At 45.9% G+C, this 23,439-nt stretch overlaps 1 protein-coding gene across 2 annotated transcripts in view; it reads right to left on the bottom strand.

Annotated features, from left to right (window-relative positions):
- tanc1b (tetratricopeptide repeat, ankyrin repeat and coiled-coil containing 1b) overlaps positions 1–23,439 on the bottom strand; it is a 133,137-nt gene that overhangs the window by 48,003 nt on the left and 61,695 nt on the right. For both annotated transcript variants that reach the window (XM_036541411.1, XM_036541412.1), the window contains exons 6-8: positions 9,106–9,236; positions 6,634–6,823; positions 3,316–3,591 (exon numbers count right to left, since the gene is read on the bottom strand). In XM_036541411.1, coding sequence (XP_036397304.1) covers positions 3,316–3,591; positions 6,634–6,823; positions 9,106–9,236 — 597 coding nt within the window. The remainder of the gene's footprint in view (positions 1–3,315; positions 3,592–6,633; positions 6,824–9,105; positions 9,237–23,439) is intronic.

Genomic DNA, 23,439 nt, shown 5'->3' with positions numbered 1-23,439 from the left:
GTTTTGTTTGGTGTGGAAGTGGCTGGTCTGTTTCCCACTCTGCCTCACACCCTCTGCGTTTTACCCCCGATACAGGCTTGCTGGGGGAGGTAACGGAGGAACAGTCAAGACTCCTCAGTTCCTGACGCTAAGCCATCAGGGCCGAGGCCTGGCCATAATGACAGTGCCGTCAATCGATCAGTGAAGACTTTATCGGGACAGAGCTTTGGCTCCACGCCCCCTCCCTCCTCCAATCAACCACACATCCAAGATAATGGGCAACGGGCAAGACAGGGCAACAGGTGAATGAGAGAGAGGAAAGAGGCCCATTCCTGAGCTGCTGTAGTGTTACTCTGAAACCCTAACGCTATAGTGGCAGTGATATACAGAGCATTGATGCATGATAAAACATTGATTGGACTCATTGATCCAAACCTTTAACTAAAGTCAGTTAGATCCAAGAATGTGCCTAAGACGTGTCCAAAAATCACTCAGAGACCAGGGAAGCCAAATTCCTCAGAAGGAAAATTTATCGCTGCTTCACGTACTCAAATGCACACTCTTATACAGTGAAGAAATATGAACACTTCCTAGGATACAGCAGCAGTGCCCCAGCGGGGAACTGAATCAGCAACCTTCCAGTAACAAGCCCGCTCCTTAACACTACGCTACACTGCCGCCCCACTTCCTTAACCTGAGGCAAGCTGTACACTGGACATTTCTCTCTGCTTGGCCTATGACTGATTGGCAGACTGCATAGCCAGAGGCACGCAACCACATATGGAAAAAAAACAGGGATTTTCAGGTCCGTATGTCTGGACTTAGTGACAAACGACTGAGCAGGATGATGGTGTCTGTACATTTGTGTGTTAACTGAAGCTGTCTTTCAGTGGCAATGCCCTCTTGCTTAGAGGGCACTGTAACCAACCATAAAATTAGAGGTGTGACTGCAAGATCCCAGGGGCAACACAGCACAACAATTACATCATCTTGCCAACCTTCCAACTAAATGAGGCCACGGTGTTGTTGAGTCGCTGGTCTTACCAATGGCACTGTAATGACCTGTGCTTTACATCACACCCAGCCCTGTACATCGATTTGAGAAAATGGAATCTGGTCTGATTCCCTCGTATATTCTGGTACATAAATTTATCCCACTGTGAGAGTAAGTGATGTAAAATGTCCCACTTCCATTTCAAATAGATTGAGGTAAGGTAAACAGAAGCCTTTATCTTTGGCCTCACTCAACCTTCCGAAGATCACATTTGATCTGACCTTTTAGAGGATAAATATGAAAAAAACGCTATTGAATGTAAACCTCTCTCTTACATGAATGCTCAGCTTATTTGTCATTTGAAAATGTGACAGCTGTTAATTCCATATTTACTTTAGCTTCTGAGGCCATATTTAGAACGGTTAATAGAGGAATAATAATGATAATAGAGAAAATGGAGGAAAACCTTCCCAAGAATCAGAAATGGTCACGCTTCACACTGTCTTCACATAAAATTACCAACACAGAGACATGCTCTTTTATGTCAGACTACACACGACAAGTAATAACAAATCATCCAAGTTCGTGAGGCATCCTTGTTGTATTTCTGCAATATGTGATGACCACACAAACGTAGTAAAGCTTGCAATTGTGTTCCTTTATGACAGACATGAAATTCTCAGAGGAAAAACAAACCACGAGAGAATGTGTCTGCCACTCCAGCGTAGGTAACAATATTATGAGAAGGCTTTAGCTCTCCAGGCAGAGTGTCATTTCACCATTATAATCAAACCGAAGCAGCTCTTATTCTTTCAGTACCATTGAGAGAAGTAAATGCATGGTAACAGCTTCATCCTTGGTGACTAATCAAAAGACTCTTACAAAACGCTTGCTCTTCATGCAAAACCATGCACGCACCGCCCCTCACCGAAGCCGTGCGTTAAAATAGCACCGTCGCTCCCAGCTAAAATGATACAGTCGAGGATCGCTGGGACATTTAAGAGGACGAAACCCTGCAGAAAACAGGGCCAAGGTCAGGAGCCGCAGGGGCGAGAGGGATCCCCCCCCCCCCTCCCCAAACAGCTGTCGGGGCGTCCTGAGCAGAGAGCCCCACCAGTTGGGTCCAGAGGAATGTGGAACTGATCACCGAGACACCGACCCGCTCCGACTTTTTGCACGCACAACACGGAACAGCTGCCTTAAATATCGCTTTCGTCTGCGACGGAAGGCACCAGCCTGTGCCCCTAGATAACCATCTCTCCCTCTGTCTGTGCCTGTAAACATGCCGAGCTCCTGTGGGTTTGTTCAATCTCTCCCTTGTTCAAACAACAACACTGCCTCTCCCAGTGTGAAGCAGAGCATGTTTAAGCCCCTCCTCCCTGCTCTCAGATCAGGGAATTCTGAGCCTCAATCACAGAGACGCATATCTCTTACATTATTCTCCCTACCTGGGGTCGGCAGGGCCAAGAGAAGACTCGCGCTGTATAAGAGATGTGCCCAGTATGAAAGCAAAGGCATTTTATGAGGAACAATGGATGTAACAGATCAGAATATTCACACAATTACACAATTCACAATTTACTTTTACTTTCACAAGTTATTTATTTCTTCAGCAGATGTCCTTTTTCAAGGGACTATGCACTGACAATTTGCATATCATCAATGCAATAAACTGGATATTTATTTAAATAATTTGAGGGCCTTGCTCAAGGATATATTGGCAGCACCCACCCAGGAATCAAACACATAACCCTCTGATTAAGTCTTTATTAAAGTCTTACTCCTTTACCACCACATCACATTGCTGTTCTCACTAGTGATCTACTGCAATAGTTTGATGAGCTTTTTTAAGCTGTCATGACCGTGATACACACTTTATAAGCAGGCTTGCATTTCCCCGAAGCTTCTTTTTCCTCTCTCTCTTTTCTCTCTCTCCCTCTCTCTCCCTCTCTCTCGAGGTTTGCACTTCCTTGCCCTGGATGGCTAGTTTTACTAGCTGCTTAGCAGATGCTCTCATCATGAATGACTTAAATAGGTTTCAATTTGTACTTTCCATCCATTTATACGGAATACTTACTGAGGCAATTCTGGGTTAAGTGCCTCGCCCGAGGGTGCAACTGCAGTGCCCCAGTGGACAAATGGACCTACAACCTACAGGTTACAAGCCATGAAGTATTTTACCAAAGTACTTATAAGACAGAAAACTTGAAGTGGTCCCATTTGGGGTGGGCAGGGGTGACTGAAAGCAGGGGGGTACGAGGCACTTAACCCATCATCTCCCAACACAATCCCCTTGGCATGACACAGGAAACAGGAAGCAAGAGTCAGGCCGGCACACTCACCTGCCACGGAGTTGGGGCGTGGCATCATGAGGCTGGAGGAGCTCTGTGAGGGGTAGGGGAGGGGCCCCTCCGGGGAGGGTGCTGCCGCTCCTGCCCCGGCGTCCGTCCTGGGCGGGGCCTCGGCGGGGGGGTCTTCCTCGGCCACAGGGGAGCAAGCGTCTGCCCGCGAGCCGTGCGCCAGCCCATGGTGCCCACTGTCCCTCAGGCTGCCATCTTTACTCCACTCCAGGCTGGAGCCACTGCGGTCGTCATTCTCAGAGGAGCTAGTGATGGTCGCTATGAGGAGACAGAGGGAGACCGCGTCGCCGTCAGCTGAGCGTCAGCCCCAGCAGCAGGGGTTTCACACAGCCCGGAATGCAATCCTGCGTTCTCTTCAGAACAAACTCAAAACCAATCCTGGAATTGAACGTTCTGCCTTTCTTTGAAAGTCGATCCGTTTTTTAATTGACTGTACCAACAAATTCCACCTGATCTGCCCTTTAACTTCTATAATTACCCAAAACTCATGAGATTAAACAATCTCTCCTGAGTCTCTCTGTTTCTGTATGTATGTGTATCTACCTATGTACAATCTATGTATATACATGCGTTCAGACACTGTGACTAGCTAACACACCCGATGAAAGCATGTAAATCAAACAGGCAGGACGGAAACCAGATGCCTGAGAAAATGTGAGAATCTATGAGTCTGAGTGTAAAAGGTCCCTTGGAAAGCACTGTGTGGCATTCGCCTGAATTCAGAGAAGTACAAAAAAACCATCAGCATACATCAAAACAACTATATTTAGACCAAAAAACTATTAACACCAGGCTAAAGAGGAAAAGCGGGGAAAAAAGGGGGGCAAAAAACCTATTTCCATTTTTAGAAATAGGGACAGGTGTTCAGTTACATGAAAGCAAATCCTTTAATCCTTCCCACTTGCCTCCTGACTCCTGCGGCCACAATACCAAAGCTGACAAAAACGGCTAAAGCTACTGCGCAGATGGGCTGTTTGCCTCAAAAACATCAGCGCAATCAGATGGAGAAATGGCACTTATTACCATTTTTGTTTTCTACAGATATTAAACAGATCTTTATTTCATAACACTGCCTTGTGCAGCATTATCTGTGATATTATATAAATGTCAGTATGCCAAATACTCAGCTCAATGGATGCTTACACAAAAAAAAACAACATTGTTTATGTAATGGATATACACTAATTTTCACTCCTTCCAAAGTAAAGTTGGGTGAATCTGTGCTTATAAGGAGCAGCGTTCATTAGAACGTCTTAAAAAGCCAGAATCTTTTGCAGTGTACTGCATGCCGCAGACTGTGAGTAAATGTTTGATAAAAAGACTCCCCTTGATTTCTCTGACTTCAAAGTCATGACAACATTAATCACTGCTCAAATCTGTCTTTTTTCAGAACACTGCTTCTCTCTGCCTTTAAATAACCCCAAATTGGAGCAATTTTCACTGGGGAAAAATGTTCCTGACCATTTCAATAGCATGTCCTTCACTTGCAAATAGAAATTTCTCAGCGTTTTGATCGTGAAAGTGAGGACCACAATGGAAGCTGCAGTATTGATTCCTGTGCAATGTAGTAGGTGCCCTGCACTGAAGTAGGACATCTCTCTTTTGAACCTGGACTGGGTGAGCAGGATGCTATTAGGAAGAAACTAACAAACAAACCAAACACATGTACTTTCACTATCACAAACACAATACCTGAGCTACCGTGAATTACTGAACAGCCGCAATATGGCACTGAAGTACATTACAAGTAATCTACACATGCTAACATAATTTGTGAGTCACACTTACCCTGAAACTCTGGGTCTGTTGACATAATTTGTAAAATAAGTGAAGCACTTTCTTGAGGCCTTTTTTATTATATCTTTTTTACATTTTTCCATTTTCCTCCCCCTTTTCACCCAGGTCCTAGTAGCTGTCTGTTGTGCATTTACATTTCATTACATTACATGTATTTAGCAGACACTCTTATCCAGAGCAACTTTTAAGCTCATCAACACCCCAATGACATCCACTGAACACACTCAGAAGCACAGGGCAAGGCAAATGCAGTCCTCCAATGAACGGCACCATTTTCCACACTACAAATCCCACACTGCACCAGGAGGAAAAGGCTGTCAGAAGGTAGGAGCATCCTCCTGTCAATATCAAAGCAAAGCACAGACACCTAGGTGAGCTCCAGGGTGCTGAGAGTGGAGCAACAACAGAACCCTGGCCAACCCATCCACCCCTATCCACGGTGAACCAAAGTTAATTTGCTCCATCAGTGTTGAGTATTGGCTCCTAGTCACTGCTGGGCTGCAGGATTCAGCCTGTGTTTGAAAGTTTTACAATCTGAGCTACTCTGAAGCCCCCCTGGGGCCACATCTTACACTACAATCACCTCGCCTATAATTAGCATAAGAGCATTTATTAAGACTTCATTCAGAAGGGGAGCGAAAAATGCATCAATGAGGTCAGGCAGTTCACAATCACAGGGCTATCTTGCAGATTTTTGGTGCTGGAGTATCTGGTATGAACACAACGCAATCGGGCTGGAAAGAAAGTGAAGACGGCGACATCCTGAAAAACGAGCTGAATCCTGACTAAATACACATCTCCAAACAAAGACTAGACAAAACAGCCTCACGAAAGACCTCTTTTAAACTGTTACCGTTACATCCGAGCCGAAATTACTTTCATGTTTTTACTGTGACGGGAACTTTTTTGGCTAAGAACACGTGGATTAATGCCGCATTAACTCCTCTTTCTGTCAGCATCTACAAATCCCCAAATCTCCACAAGCCCTGTTACTACAGAAGCCGCACCCTCACACTCACTGTTTTTTCACTGTCAGACGAACACAGGAGAGCAAGCAAGCACAGATCTGAAGACAAACGGCCACTTCTGCACGCTACTCAGCAGAAAATGCACTGTGAAGCTCCCAAGCTACCGGGCGCTGATGTAGCTGCATAGATAGTTGTAGCTGCATAGAAAATTACCATACTATTTTTGGCAGAGGGTGTGCAGGATGAAGTGGATACAGGGAGAATGGTGCAGTTTTAGAGGTGCTGGGGTTTCATGGTGCAGTGTTAGAGGTACTGGGGTTGACTGATGTAACATTAGAGGTGTTAAGGTTGCATGTTGCAGTGTTAGAGGTATTGAGGTTGCATGGTGCAGTGTTAGAGGTATTGAGGACTGGGGGAATGGTTGGATATTGGGACATCAATGAAACAGTGAATGTGACACAGTGAATAGCGGAGGTACTGCAAACAGGAAGAACAGAGGATGCCGGGGAGGGACGCCTCACCACGCCGCACTCACCTATGATCCCACTGTCCTTGCTCTCGAGGGTGGAGCTGGGACTGGCAATGGTCCCGCAGGGGCTGGAGCGGCTCGGAGGGGGCCGGCTCGTGCAGCTGTTGAGGGTGGAGCAGGGGCTGTCTGTGCTGGGGGAGGCGGTGCTGCTGGTCAGAGTGGAGCAGGGGCTGATTCCCTGACTGGCTACAGTACACTGAGAGAGAGAGAGAGTGAGAGAGAGAGAGAGAGAGGGAGGGAGAGAGAGAACAGAGAGGGGGGGGGAGAGAATGGGGGGGTGGAGAGGGAGGGAGAGAGAGAGGGAGAGAGAGAGAAAAGAGGGAGAGAGGAAGGACAAGAATATTCACTTACAGAAAAGAAACAGTTTTATCTGTGAAAATATTTAATGATTATGTAGCCAAAACAGTCTCCCTTGATTTAAAAAACATCTCATGTAATAAGACCAACACTTTTCTCAATGGAAACTGCCCAAAAAAACATTTTAGCACTATATAAATTATTCTGGTTAAATATAGACATCTCATGCAATAAAACCAACACTGTTCTTGATGGAAACTGCCCCAAAAAGACATTAGCACACTCTAAATTATTCTGGTTAAATATTCCTCTTTATCTTGTAAAGGGACAATACTTGATTGAATTAAAGCAGGAATTTAAATAACTTCAATGCAGCTGGAAAAGTGTTTAATAACGTAAAACATGTACTTAGGCAAATTAATCTGCAATTCACATCTTCATGAGTCAGGACCCAGAGGTAAAAACGCACTCAGTAAACAAACTCGCATTTTGGAGAGAGCAGATTCAGTTCAAAGAATCAAAACCAACCCGTGTTGTTCTTAATGCATCACCTTGGTTTCAGCTGAAACCAAGTGTCTCCTCATCCAGCATTTCACAGCAAGAGTTAGAATGAATTGTCTCGTGACCCCTGACCCTTAATCCTTGTTTACTGGCCTCTCCGTCCCGCTACACCCTGAATAAGAGCCACATCCCCCACGATTCCAGCCTGTCCCCTAAATCGTCCTCTGTCCTGTCGTTCTCGGCTGTGTGTGCTATATAGGTCAGGAAGAGAGGCTGGTGGTTCGGGGGGTAGTAATGTACCAGATGCCCAGTCCCGAGAGACCTCTGCAGACTGCAAACAGATTGCGACCGAGGAATCGCAGACTTCCTTGTCTTGGCGCCCCGCGTCCCTTTGCAGAGGCCGGTAACCTTCCCCCCTCCTCTGCTCTGCTCGGCGTGACTCACCTGGCCACGAAGGCAGCTGGTCATTAATGTTAACACAGACCTCGTAAAGGTAAGCTGCAGGGCGCCGCAATCACCAGCCACTCACATTAAGGAATTACAACATTTACGCCAACTAGGGCCACTTCCACGGAATAAATCTGACACACAACCATGGATATTCAGCTGAACTCCGCTTCAAGGAGACAGCAAATCGGAGCTGGATGGGAAAGACACCTGCCACCCTGCAGTCAAACTCCCAAGCCCATAGCCACTCCCCCAAACAGCACCACAACACACAGTGTAGCAGAAATGCTTGGTGTGTAGCACACTGTGTGGCTCAGAAAACTGAAAACATTTAGTTCAAATTCAAAAGTTTTATACATAGAAATGTTATAATTTCAACGGTATAGTTTTATAATTGAAAACAAGGAAAATGAATCTATGAAGCTAGCTGGACAGCAGACAGAGAAAGGACTGATTTGAGTCTAAAATCTCTGCCACAGAGTCGGTACCACATGGACAGCGGCGGACAGACAGTCTGCACGGCATACTTTTATTAGCAGGCTGACTGTTGCCAACTGGAAAACTTTATTCTCCATTACTGAACTTTTAATGACAAGGTAAGCAGAAAAATATATTTACAGTAATAACTGCACACCAGTGGAGGTGCCCTCAAATACCTCTTCTAATGAAATGTACAGATGCAGGCATGCATACTTAAATACATATATAAGCAAGGCTGGTTTGCCAAAGTGCATCTGACCCCAGAATCTGTGCAGCAAAAGCCAAGAGTCCTCTGCTTCATTGAAAGCAACAGACTATCAGAGCCAAACAAACTGAGAGGGGACAACTCCATCTATTTCTGTACTCAGACTAACACACTCATATTACAAACTGGAGCACCGCTACACCACCGGGCAAGTTTCTGAGACTCTAACACGCTACACAGAGTAAAAAAAAAAAGCACTGCAGTCATTTAGTCACCCTATACACAAACACACAAAACAAGCGTTAATGTTCTGAAAAAAAGGTTACCCTCCGACACAGCGTTCAGAACGAATTCCCAAGGCAACAGGACTTTAAATCCACGTTCCAAGGAGGAAGCAGCAAAAAAACAGAGCAAGCCGTACCAGAAAGCATCCTTTATTCTCTCTCACACCCTTCCCTCTCTCTCTCTCTCCCTCTCTTCCTGTCACTCAGTGCTGCAGCAGCTGCAGGGGCAATCGGGGGGGGGGCATGAGGGGGGGAATGAAATACCTTCTTTTCATTCTTGTCTTCCATAGGTATGCGCGCTGATCCCGGGATCCCTTCTCCGAGTAAGAAACCCAGCCTTGTCATCAGCTCCTGAGTGGCGGGGGAGGAGCATGGCTCTTTCTCGGCTCGCAGCTCTGCAAGAGAAAAAAAAAAAAGGACCGGCGTTACCGTTACGGTCCCAGACCAGCTCCTCGGCCGTCTGCGCAGACGGGCAGGGGGAGTATGCGCAGACGGGCAGACGGCCGGGTGGTGGGGGGTTGGGGGGGGTCTGCGCAGGTCTGGCCAGGCTCGCTGGGACCGCGGGAACGGCTGCGTCTCTGCGCAGGGCTTTCTGAAGAGCCGTGCGCTGGCTGCTTGTTTACGGCTCACAGTTAGATGAGCTCTGAATTTAAATTAGCCAGAATTAGCCTCTTATCGGCGATAAGGTGGAGCTCGGCTCCCACTGCCAGTTGTCATGGGCGCACTGAACAGGGGAGGCAATATGGCACATCGGTACATCACTGACCACAGCTCACCGCTGTGTTCTCGTAACTGTATTATCATCGTTCTTCCCTGAAAGAATTTAAAAGAATCTCCTTTATCACGCAACTGTAAATGAGCCGCTGACGAAAGCAGAGGAAGCCCTTTCTGCTCCTAACAGCGTGAGAGGTGGCCGACACTCACACATACAGAGTGACATCACGCATTTACAATGTTATAGTATGCAAACGCAGTGCTGACCACAACTCAATGCCTGAGGACAGAACTGAGGACGGGGGGGGGGGGGGTCCTGTAAGTCATCACAGTGCACTCTCCTTCTCTCTTTCTCTCTATCCATTTCACCCAATCACTCACTCCCTTTGGCCCAAAGGCATGGGACCACCACTTTTTTTTTTTTTTTTTTCTCCTTCTTTAGGAGTTCTGAAACTTGATGAATGCAGTCTGTACCGAGCTGATAAACTGGACGATGCGGACCTCCCAAAGAGAACGAGATTGCAACTGACTTTCGGTCTGAATGATTTGAATTTTTTCCTGTGCAATTAGCGCAACATGTCGTTGATTTTTGTATAATCATAGGTATGTGCACCCCCGGACAAAGGGTGACGCTGTACTGCAGGCAGAAGCAGTGATAAAAACGTTAAAGTTTCAAACTGAACAGAAAATCCCTGCGCTGAATAAATAAGCAAGCAGTAGACAGATGAGGAGAGGGTACAGAGCATCGGGGAGGGGGACTGGGGGGATGGGGGGGGGGAGATCATGGAGTATCTCATTACTCACCTCCCTTTAGGAATTAATAAGGAGTTCTCTCTCGCTCTCCCCCTGCTCCTCCTCAGCTCCCCACCTCCCTCTTTTGCCCTCTAACTCATTTCATTTCATTTTCATTTCTCTCATTTTTTTTCCCCTGCCTCCATGTCACTCTGTGGCATTTTCCCCTCAGAAGCCACAATCCATTTTATTATGTTAAAAAATGAAGCGACACCAGGGCCCCCCCCCCCCTGCCCCACACCCTCTCACCGCCGGTCCTCTCACTCATTGGCTGAAAGAGATGGTGGAGGCGTCTTTCTCTGGTGATTACATGCAGAGCCTCGTACTTGGGCAACCTGCAGAACCAGGGAGCCATACAGCACTGGGAGTCATCAGTAAACACCGCACAGCCTCACCAATAAGCTGCTAGCAGGTGCCCGGTCTGTGCTACAGCTCATACTAAGCAGTGCTGCACAAGGCTGGCCGTTTCTTTGTGTGGTCACGATTACTAAGTCGAGCACTTTCAACACCACAAGATCGTTTTTTTTTTTTAAATATGAATATGAACAATTATGAATGTGACTACACACGCACGGATACGTTACACCCACCCTAAGGGGTGGGCCAAACTTCGCTAAGGTGTGTTTATATTCTCAAAAATATATAAATACATATAACCCAAAAACATGTGGATCTGCTGCAAAGCTTAACACACATTTCAAAACACAATCAGCCCGATTCAGAGAGGGCAGAAGAAGTCAAAGCTGGTATAAATTAGTTTATTTTCAGAACTGGTAAACAGGAGCCACTACACTGAGCCCTCAAATATCTGAAACCCGTTTTAAATATAAATCACTGACTGTGTGAGAGAGAGAATGCAATGAATCTCCACTGTCTCCGAGGATCTTCTGATCAATGCTTCAAATTCATGCACATCAAACCATTAGTCTTTCAGCTGTACTCTGTATTGTTCATTGTAATGGCAGTACAAAGCGTATCAACATCATACCAGAGAGATTTCTCCCTGCCGCACCATTTCCAAAGGTTCCTTCCTCTTTCCTCTGTGAAAAGTATGTATGCTTTACCTTTTATGCTAGCTCAGGGCTACGTAATTGGACAGAGTGTTCTGGGAATTAATTAAGTCCTGTGGAGGAGAACTCTGCTTCCAGAGTGCCCACAAACCACAACCATCAGTGGAGATGAAGTGTTTGGGGAGCGGGATCAATCTATCAGGTACATTTTTATTACAGAGGCCTGACAGCCTTGCTCCATCCATGTGTCCTTTCGACTCCTTAATAACGCCGCTCCCCTACGCTCTGATGGCTCTGGTCATCCACATTACTGGGCAAACAGACAGAGAACCATGGCTCAAAGACAGACAGTCCGTGAGAGGACCCACATGCTATATCAGAATTAGAGTGACCCTGTGGAGTTTTTTCTTAGACTTATTACACTCAGAATATTGCCATGCCTGTGTGTGTGTGTGTGTGGTATGGACTTTGGCAATGTGGGGTAGTGTTGAGGAATGAAGGCTGTAACCAGGAGGTTTCAGGGTCCAGGACACCCTTATTGTTCAGTAATAACGATAAAATCAGAAGCACTTCACATTAAGATGTTAGTTAACATGGACTGATGTGCGAGCATCCATTCACACCTTAAACAGTGACTAACTAATGTGTGATGGCAGTTTGTTGAGCAATAACTCACTGTACATCACCATGAATTCACCCTCTTTGTGCACCTACACTGAAGCGGCAATCATTCACCCTTTTATGTGTAATTAATGTGTAATTCACACCAACAGGTTGCCATGTTCTAATGGTGTAAAGCATCAACCTAGTTTTGGAACATTTGGCATCAACTGCACAGTATTCATGTTTATGTATTGTTAACTATATGCTAAGAATACATAAGCTCCGTTTATGGTCTACAAATGCATCAATTGATTATTTATTTACATATGATAATGAATATACCAGTTCATGATAACTGATACAACGTTAACGTGTTAAAGTCTTTTCCATAAAACCCAGCTGTGCAAACAGCCTCCGTGTACAGGGAAGGTCTGCCTGTCCCCGGCAGTAAGGGTGTCTGCAGAGCGAATTAAAGCGCAAAGCCAGTGTTCCCCGCGTATGAGAGTGCTGTCCTTAACACAAGTCATTCCCTCAAATGGCGACTTTAATTACATCAGCGATCTTATCACTCGCTTCATTTATTTCATGTGACAATGCTCGTGATCTGGGAGTCCCTCCCTAACGCGGGCCGCTGGTGAAAACGCTGTCCATTCACAGGACGACGTCGAAAAAAAACTTAACCCCTGAAACCTACATAAACAGCAGCAAAGCAAACCCTAGAGGTGATTTAGTGTCTGTGTATGCAAGCGCACAGGGCACGCACTGCCTCTGGAAGGAGCATCGGATGGGCCTTCAGTACTACGCAAACAATACGTTCTACTTAATGAAATGGAGCCTCTATCAGACATTAATCACGGTCATCAGAAAAACTCTTAATCAACCTGACTGACTTAACAATAAAAAGAATATGACTAGTTTATTAGGTAAGTAATGACAAGCTTCTACAAAACAAAAATCGCATTAAAAACATAAAATCATGCAAATTATGTTGGTGCATCTGACGGGTCCGTTTTGCCAACCATTGCCTGGATACGGCGTCAACTCAATGCGCCTCCTCTGTGCCACTGCAGTTGCTCACATATGCGGCGAGAATTGGAACGGAATGGTGATTATTCTCCGGGTTTCGAATTCTGTGGCATATGCAAAAAACCGACTGCGGTTTCGATGCAAACGGAAATGTGGAAGGCGCCTTCAGAGAAGCCGGTTTCTCTCGAGTTTCTGGGGCTCTGCATCTACATGGGAAGAAGTTAACAGAAGACAGGGCGCTCCTAAACGAGTCTCTTTTTCCCCCCGTTTTTTTTTTTTTTTTTTGAGAGACTAATTTTTTCTGCAGACACGGTTTTAGAACAGGCGCTGCTCAGATCTCAGAGTCTTTAGGTTATGCGGATGCGTTAATCTAATCATCTGTTTAAAAAATAAGCAAGGGACTGGCGTCACGACATGAAAATAAAGAGATCTGTGGCAGGATTAGTGACCAGCTGCCGTACGGTTCAGCAGTGGTTCCTTGTGGTTTTGTCCCCACGCAGACCATATATTAAGCGTCATGTGGACCAGATTCCAACCAAAAGGAGCTCTGGGAAAAGTGCTCTAGCACAGGAGGTGCACGTTGATATCGACTTCTGAATCTAAAGACAACAGTGCATTTGAGAATATGACCTTAAGCTTTCAGAGGTTTTTCTAATTGTACTGTAATTTATACAGCATAAAAACAATATCTGGGGTACGGTCTATCCTGAAATACAGACAAGAGAGGAAAAGACAGATTGTTCGGCACTTTCCGCTGTACAGGAATGAGTCCACTCACTCTCTCTAGCCCGCTATTCAAATAAGAGCTGTAAAACAGTGATGCTCTTGGGAGTGATCTGTGATCCATGCCCTCTTGTTAATTCTGGTTGCCTCTCTCACCTGTGGGGGGGGGGGGGGGGGGGTGGTAGTTTATCCAGGTGGAACGGGTGCCGGGGCGCGGGGTGACAGGCCGGCCCACCGGTTGTCTCCGCCACTCGGTTAATCAGGACGCAATTAAAGCCATTTCTCTGCTCGCGTGTCATCCTGTCCCATTCTATTTGCAGCGGAGCGGGCCAGCAGGGCAGGCCTCTGGGCAACACACTAATCTCTGCGAGCCTTTGTGTGCTGGGTTAGTCACCGCAGCCATGCCAACGCATTCAGATCAAGAGGAAGGCTGGCAGAGGACTGGTGTTCCGATACAGTGTTGAACAGAGCTACAGAGAGTTACACTATGTTACATTACATTACTGGCATTTAGCAGATGCTCTTATCCAGAGCAACTTAAATAGGTTGCAATTTTTCACGTTACCCATTCATACATCTGGATATTTACTGAGGCAATTCTGCGTTATGTACCTTGCACGGGTACAACAAGCAGCGCCCCACTGGGGAATCAAACTGGCAACCTTTCAGTTACGAATCCTGCTACTTACCACTATGCTATACTGCTGCCCCATTCAGCATACAATTTAAAGACACAAAAGCAAGAAAAGTATTTCCCAGTTAACCTGGAGATATCCTGATTTCTCCTGGCCACAGAAATTCAGACATTTCAGACAGTCTGAATGGAGGTTTATGCAGTCAAACTTGTATATGTAAAATAACGTCTAAATTATGCCCTTTTCCATGTTCCTAAGTTTATTTCCATTCATTATGGGGAAATCACATGTTAATAAGGATGAAAACCAGTTTAAAGCCAGTGAGGAATGTTCATATTAAGAGTAAATGGAGGATAAATACAGTATGACCTAATGGAGCAAAAAAAAAAAAAAAGACAAGCACCAAATGGACATGGTATCCTGCATGATTTCAAAACCAGTTAAAAAAAAAAATAAAAAATAGATAATTGGCGCTCTGTGTGTTCAGCGGAAAACTGAAGTCACTGCACTGGGCAGAACGGTTTCTCAATACCAATGCAGCTGTTTGCTTAGGCCGACAGCTGCAGCACTTATTGGCAGAAATATATCAGTAATGAAAAATACATCAATTGTATCCAAAATAACACTTGTCAACAAATTCTCTGCACCCAAACAGTAGAACACATTCTTCCTGGCTAGGAAGCCGAGCATGATATTGCCTGCTTGAAACATTCATGCAGGAAATTGAAATCAAAAAATCAAAAAGGTCTGGTATTAAACAGACTGTTCAGTTGTGGTCCTTGTTTGCATTTTAACATGCTGTGAAGGTGGGAAGAATCTGATTACCTGATTTTCTATTGCAAATATTGGTCTTGAAAGTGTCATCTTTACCAACAACCTTGCTTTAATGAAGATCGAGGCATAGCTGTGGCATTTTCCACAATTTCACTGGGATTAGCTTCTTGATCAAAATACAAACCATCATATGAAGCATTAATTTAAACAGCATTATATTATAAATTTCCTAAACAGAAACCTGTATCCGGGCTGACTAATAACGCTTTCTGTAATACATCTTGCACATTCTGTTCCAACATTTTTGACGCTGGATTTTTACTGTAGTAATTGAGATAAAGCATCTTATTCAGAGGACCACAGCCGAGATTTGAAATCACAATCCTCTGGTCCAGTGCTCTCACCCTCACACGTGCAGGCCCTGATGTGTTTGAAAGCTAACAATTTGGGATTCCTCCTCATATTGGTCCCATGCGGGGGGTCATAAATTTGGTTTTTGTCTCTGTGACAGTGTGTGGGCCCCAGTGGTGGGACAGCTGATCAGAACCATAACAAATGTTCCAGAATTGAGGGAGTTGTGAGAACAGGTGTGAAAGTGGCACTTTAACTGACAAAAGGTGTTAACAGACATGCGAAAGTGGTGCCTTTGTATTGAGTCCAGCCCCCAAATAAAATCCATATCCTGTCAGAGGCCCTCAGTTAAATTTGACTTCCAAATGGCTTCCAAATCACAATGCCAGTGAAAAATTAAGGTTAGGTGTACAGAATTGTCCTCAACCTCTTCCTAAACCAGCTCTGTAGGTAGTGTGTGAGAAATCCAAGGCACGTTTATGAGAGATTTGTGCAAAGAAATCTCATGATTTTGTAGCCATCTCATTGATGGGTTTCAAGGTCATGTATGGAGAGTCTTGCGTCATATGCTAATTACCCTGCAAGTTTCCGACAGAAACTTCAAGTGTATGCGGTTCGGCACTGACCCTAATGCAGCAGTTAGCTTGGCTGAATTGCCTGGGAAGGCAAGACTTCTTGTCTTTTTTTCTCTTTAATTTTCCTGCCGCATTACATCATCAAAATTGTGCCGGTGCCTCAATTTATGCGTTTCACCACCTCCTCATTTTCAGCCAATTGCCACAGCTGTTCACTGTAGCCAGCTGTAAGTTACTTTCTGCCCTTGGGAGAAAACAGATCATGACCATCTTGGTTGTGCACGAAAGCTTGCCACATAGCTAACTAAGTTTTAAACCAAAAGATCATTAGCTAACTAATTGGCCAGTCACTTAGATTTCTAGCTAGCAAGCCAATTCTAAATTTACCCAGTGGATTCTCTAGCAAACTCACAGACAGATATTGAGATATTGACCTATTTTCCTGACCAACCAGGACATCTGTCCCAGCTAGCAGCTGCTTAACCCTTAACTCTCGCTCACAGTGATTTCCATTTGCTTTACAGTTAAAAACAAGACAGACACCCAAGACAACCGAAAAAAAAGAGTTACCCAGGAGGGTTTAGGACCAACACTGGGTAGGATTAGGGTTTGCTTTGGAAGAGTGCTTGTTCAGTTTGTGCTGGGTGGCCAAAATTGCTTATCATAACTCCACAAGCTCCACAAGACATGTTTTGCAAGTGTTTCTACTGACTTGACGTTATAGAGAATAAGTACTCTGCATGTTACATGTTACATGTGCTTTTGTATGCTGAATGCATTTTTGTGTTTATACACATAAATACACACAGCCTAGGTCATGATCCCAAGAGCACAGATGTGCTCTGTATGTGGTGTAGTGTAAATAGACACTTGCAAGGGTAGAAAGTGCAAATGCAGCAGATTTTGTTTGAACTTTTGAAAAAACAGCGGGCTGACAGTGAATGACAAGAGCAAGGAAAGCCAGACACCGGGGGTGTGGACAGTGTCAGAGGGGAGGGGCATTCGTATCTCGAGGGTGGGGACACCATAAACATTTCTGAAGTAAAACAGGCTAGCACTGGCTGCCCAAAAAAGGAAAAAAAAAGAAACAAGACTACATCTTGTATACAATCTTACAGTAATCTATCCCCCAACAATATTTATGAAGGGAAATGACCGGAGTCAACAGCAGGACAAATCTGATGATGGGAACTTAAGGACCAAGCAGCAGCACTAACAGCATCGTTGGCTTGTTTTCTGAGGAAAGAAACCACTTCCCCCATGAGGGGAAAAGAGCACCCCAATTTAGTTGCAATTTATTCTGTTGGGAAAGCATTTGTGTTTGGGGCACCCTGGGACATGGGGTAACCTGGGGTGAGACGTCAGCAGGGCAGAACCAGTTCTGGTAGTGAAGTATAACCCCCCCCCCAAAAAAAAAACAATTTCCCTTAACCCCTACCAACAGCTCAATGAAGGACACACACCATTTGACTTCAGTCGAAATCCCTGTGGAGCTTGCTAGTGACTGTAATCAATCCTTTTCAGACAGGTTTGGAAAATGTCACTTTTTCTATGTCACTGCATCTTTAAAAAAAAAAAAAAAAAAAAAGTAAAATCCATTAAGTAAAAGTGGCTGCAATGACCTCAGTCCTCTGTCGGTCTGAGGTTGGCTGTGCACTGGGTGACACTGAGCCGGTACCAATTGTTGATAAACTGCCATATGCCCTCATGCTTCATACAATGTAGACTGGACCCAATTTAACATCCGAGCAAAAGGTGAACTGAGGCTCAAGCAAAAAAAACTCTGGCTGCTGAAGAAAACATCTGGATATTTTATCAAACAATATGGCTCTACGCAGCATCACCAGAGGAAACGCGATAACAAAGGAAGTGCAATTCTCTTTTGCATGTCAAAATCTTGGACACCAAGTATATCTGACTAATACCTACAGTATAACAGTGTGGTTATACGTTACAATGGACCACCTTTTGATTTTATTTAGCTGAAGCATCCAGATAGCTGGTAACAAAACCTGTACCCACACATTTCTGATTATAAAACCACATGACTGAGATACCATTCCGGTCGCACATCATCCACACAGCATAAGAGACCAGCAGCATGTATCATCTGAACACGTGTGTGTGTGTGTGTGTGTGTGTGTGTGTGTGTGTGTGTGTGTGTGTGTGGGGGGGGGGGGGGGGGGGGCGCATTTAAATCACATTAATTGTAAGTCAGAATCCCCCCCCCCCCATTATATAGAAGAAGAAAAAACTTATGCACTGCATACAACAGACTCTTTTATTAGCTTCTCAGACTCTTTAATCTTTTATTAGCTCCTCTGCCCTGACGTGGAAAAAGAGAACACCGCCCAGAAACACTGACAAGCTCTGGATACCTGAATCTGTATTCAATAAAAACCTCATCTGCGGTGTAGGACAGAGGCCGGCGCTGCGTATAGGTCTCCACACTAGCACGGACAGACTCATAACACAGAGGTATAGGACCGGTTGAAACTAGATTTGATTTCAATGCCATTTCGAGGCGGCTCAAAGCGGCGGGCTCTCTTGGTTTCTAAAGGGTGATGGACAATGCTTGCCTACAGTGCAGCGGCAGATCCTTCTCTTATCTGAATTTCCACTATTGAGCCGGGGGCGGGTAGAGAAAGAGGGAGCGGTTACACAACCGCACACAACAGACCTGTGCCACTTCTCACATAAGAGGGTCAGACAGAGCTACAGGTCTCCAAAAACATAGTGGTCTAAAGAGGCAGGAAAGTGCAGGGAGACTTATACAGCCACATGCACCTCTAGCCAGCACCATAGGATAAGCATGCCAGTTGATTGGATGTTAAAGAACAGGAATCGACAAACAGATTAGTGTGTAGGTGCTTGTGGTGTTTTTCAAAAGATAATTGTCATAATTGTCTTTACTGCAGCGACGTTTCTGTAATCACGGTGGTGCAGCTGTGATGGTTATCTTAATTAGGGCTGACCCCTCCGCCACCTCCCGCGTAATACACGAACAACACAAAGTTAGCAAGCGGTGAAAAGCCCTTCAACAGGGCCTGGGAAAAAAATGCAAAGCTGGTATACAATTAGCAGGAGGCTCATCTGGCGCGTGTTTTTTGACACGTTTGGGGTTCTGTGTGCATTACAGCTTTGGACATGTTTAGCATTCAAGAAAGAAAATGAGCTCCTTCTGCTCTGAGCAATTACAGTTTGATAGCTAACGCTAGCCCCAGGACAGGGGAAAAAGAATAGCTGGAACAGCTTTGCTATTCAAATAATGCAAGTAGTGGGAAACAAAACAAAAAAAAAAAACAGCATCATTATCCTCTACCTTGAAGGTTTACAAGCTGCTTAAACGTGCCACCCTCCCCTTCCCGAAACGCGGTACGGGGAGGGGAGGGGAAGGGGAGGAACTCTTTGAACAGACTGGCCCCGGCGGTGCTGTCTGTGGCCTCTCTCCGCCTGCCGCGAAAATCATACAGCAGGCACTCATTAGCGGCCGGGGTTACGTTACCGAACGGTTAGCCTCGCTTAATGAACACTTGATGAATGCACGGCACCTCCCCCCCTTTCCCGTCTTGTCGGAACAACAGGAGAGATGACGTCTCCCCCCCCACGGCAACAGGCGAGAGCATTCCGGAACCCAGCGTGGGTTCCAGAGCCGGAGGCCAGAACCAAGGAGCAGGCAGAACCAAGTGGGCCGACTTCTACCTGCAGTGCGCCCGGTTACCGGGGGGCACGGGTCAACAGCTGTCACGCGCACACACCTTTCACTCACTGTAACAAACCTCATTACACACGGTTCCGTGTTTAACAGGAAAAGGAAGGGCATTCAGTGTCCATTAGATTAATTACAGCTGGAACCGTCACCCACCAAATGGGGTACTATAATTACTCCTTCAACATACGACTACAAACAAAGAACTGAGAGGCGAGATGCAAGGTAAAGCACACAGTCCTGATGGGTTGAGAAGTCAGAATTTGGTCTTGGGGAGGGAAGGGAAACAGCATGTGAAACATGTGAGTCTGAAGCACAGTTGCAGCTTCGGATCTGCGATGATAGCGCTTCCTGAGTTTTGTTCTGGAAATACGTGTGGATTACTCAGCGAGAACATCGCTGGCGAGGTGTTCTCTCGGAGCTGTGAGGATCTGGGTTGGGGGGAGAGATTGATGAGGATTCATCCCGGAACACAACGGCAGGGGACACGCAAATATGGACACAAAGAGATAGGCTTCCTCTCGTAATTAAAAGAAACGGCACAAAGGGACGCCACCGAAAAAAAAGGATTAAAATATTAATGCTATCGTTTGGCTTAATTAGAGCTCATCCATCACAGCTGCCACGCAGGTCCCTTTTCCCCTTGAAAAGCAGGCCTCTAATTCAGCACTGTCACCGGCCCGAAGACCTGTTCAATATCTACGAAAGAGGGCTCCTATTATAGATTTCAGAGGACTGAACCGCAAGCCTCTTTACAAGGTTGTCTCATTAATGGCGCTCGGTAAGGTCTACATTCACACCATTGTGTTCTGCTGCCTGGCTGGGCACTAGCCTTATTCAGCAGTTGGTGAGCACTGTCAATAGCGTCTTCAGCATCACAAACTATCTCTGAGAACTAGACGGTAGAAAACTGTGACTCATCTAGTGGATGGACATGAGCCGGTCACGCATCGACAATATCGATGGTTTCACTGGCAAACAATACAGTAGCATGCCTCTCCTCGGGGAGAGCAAGGGACACACTCCATCTAACCACACAGTGCTTTTGTTCTCATCTTTCAGCAATGCTACATTCTTTGTTGTGAAGACACCCTCATCCAGTGACTTGCATAGATACATCATCCAATTACGAAGCCGGAATCGGGGTTCAGAACCGTGACAACAACGCCCTGCCAGGGAATTGAACCAGCAACCTTTGAGTTTCCTGCTCCCTATGACTGTGCCACACTGCTGCTTCATGGATTTCTGTCCTCTCCAAGGAGATTCTGCTCTGTGCTTGGCTTTTCCTAACAGGGATCTGCCTGCACAGCTGTGAAATCCCCATTCTGGTCACTCGCTTGCGCGTGATGAGAATCTGAAGGCAAGCTGGTGACAACCGTATGGACGGCGGGGATGTATTAACCTACAGCAGCCAATCGGCAAGCGGGGATTTAACACGAATATGCAAGTCGCATCTGACAGAATGGACCAATGCAGACGGCATCTCACTTTCCTACTTCTGAGAAAATTACTCATCTGTGGATGATGTCAAATGAAAGACACATATAAAATAAGCAAATCCGAAAATAGGCAAGGCACAATTTTGAGACGTGTCCCCCACAGACATCAGAGCGGGAAAATGACGACAGGAGAGATGGAGGGATGCCGGAAACAGCTGATGGAGGAAGTGTGTGGGTACGGGAGGTTTTTATACTTATATGGAGATGACGCAGAAAAATCTGTTTAGCAAATATCCGACTGCATGTAATAGCAAAGAGCCCAAAAACTCCTCTCCAGAAAAATTCCTTAAAAAGTCCAGCTGTAAGCAACACAGTCCTCCCACTCTGCGTCTCATTCTAACAGAGCTTTCTGCTCTCGCACCCAGATCTGCAGGGGGTCTCCATGCCGGGCCCAGACGCGGAAAAGCCTGGGCGGGGGGGGTCAAACGATGTCACAGCAGGCCCTCGAGCAGGGAGAACGTGGGGAGAAACGACCCCCCCCCCTCTCTCAGCAGGACTGCTTCTGCGGGTGAGTGTGGAGGCTGTGGCTGAAATGACCACTGCTGTCTGCCCGTCACACGCGCCACATGACTCACCCGAATGCACAAACACATCAAGCAGGGTAACGCTATCCCTCTTCAAAGACAGAGCCCGGGAGACGCTCTGCTCGCCGAGGGGCAGCTCTTCAGTCAGCCGTGACCCTCGAGCTCGGCAGCAAGGATGTTTTTAGACCTCTCGCCCTTACCCGAAGCTTCACCCCTATAACCTACCCTCAGAAATAGCCTGCATACTGACAAAGGGCAGTGGAGGGATGTGTGAATATTTTGAGAACCGAATTAACATTAGACATACTGTACAGGAGCCATTTCTCCTCTAGTGCACATACCAGACCCTGACATCACAGCAATGCATGCACCCAGCAAAAAGGTCCTTTACCCCCTAACTCATATTCCTAAGTAATACATGTTGAAAAACAGGATACTTGGTCCATGCTGTTCAACAGCAACAAGAAAAATTCTTATAGCTGTCCGCTACAGGTGGCAGTGTGGCGTAGTGGCAGGGAGCACTGAAAAGTTGCAGGTTCGATTCCCTGCTGGGGCACTGCTGCTGTAACCCTGGGAAAGGTACTTAACCCAGAATTGCATCAGTAAATAACCAGGTGTATAAATGGGTAACGTGTAAAGTTGTAACGTATGCAAGTTGCTCTGGATAAGAGCGTCCGCTAAATGACAATAATGTAATATTACAGCAACACCTGCTCCTGATCGTTGCCTTAAAGGTGTCATCTGCACACGAAGAGTAATGGGAAGGTTGGGGTTGCTTGTGTTCGGACAGATACTCCTCTCGGATTCCTCTCCAGATACTCCTCTCAGATTCCCCCAGAATTCCTCCTCCCACCAGAGGAAATTCCTCAATGACAACAGGGCTCCTTACAGATCCTCTCATTTGACCCCTTCGGGTCACATGATCACGCCTGACCTTTCAGGCCAGACCATCCCAGACCTGTAGCTAGACAAACAGCGTGTCACCTCAGCGAGACCCTGCACTGTTTACCCATACCTCCAAACCAACTCAGCCTCACTGCTGCTCACTGCAAACCCCTGCCGACTGCTGACTTTATATTAATTATGTATATGCTAAGTTATTATGAAAAGCATTACTCATGCTGAATAACTTAGCTCCACATTTAATTTTCAGCTAAATTATACAATTAAAGGTAATTATGCATTGTCTCTGTACTCTGCCTCAAAAAACGTGACTTGCTACCTTTCCATATGGAGGAGGGTTCAGCTCAGAGAACCGTACACACTAACAGAAGTGTTTACACTCAACAGGGAGAGTGAAAACAGAGCCGAGCTGCTCTGCCTTCAGAAAAACGTATACATTCAGACGGGACTTTCGACACACTGCGCCAGGCCGTGCCAATCTGATAACGTTGCGGAGTTCTCGAAAGGTGACTAACTGCACATTATTTTTTCGCAATTAGCAGAACATGCCAGATGATTCCTCGCCCCAGTGTTATTTCGCCGCAGTGAAAAATTCCTCCTTTTATGGTAAGAATCCTTAATGAAGCGTGAGAATTATGGGATGCTGGCAGGGGTGCACACTGCATGCATTAGCAGCTCCGAAACACACAGAACACACAGAGCTGTCCAAATTCCCAGGAACGCCGGGATTTCAGAGTCTTGCCACTTGCCGCTTTTTTTT

The sequence above is a fragment of the Megalops cyprinoides genome, chromosome 11 (assembly GCF_013368585.1).
Source record: "Megalops cyprinoides isolate fMegCyp1 chromosome 11, fMegCyp1.pri, whole genome shotgun sequence".
NCBI classification, from domain to species: Eukaryota; Metazoa; Chordata; class Actinopteri; order Elopiformes; family Megalopidae; genus Megalops; species Megalops cyprinoides.
Note: the sequence above shows the minus strand (reverse complement) of the source record. Positions and strands in the feature narration are given on the sequence as shown.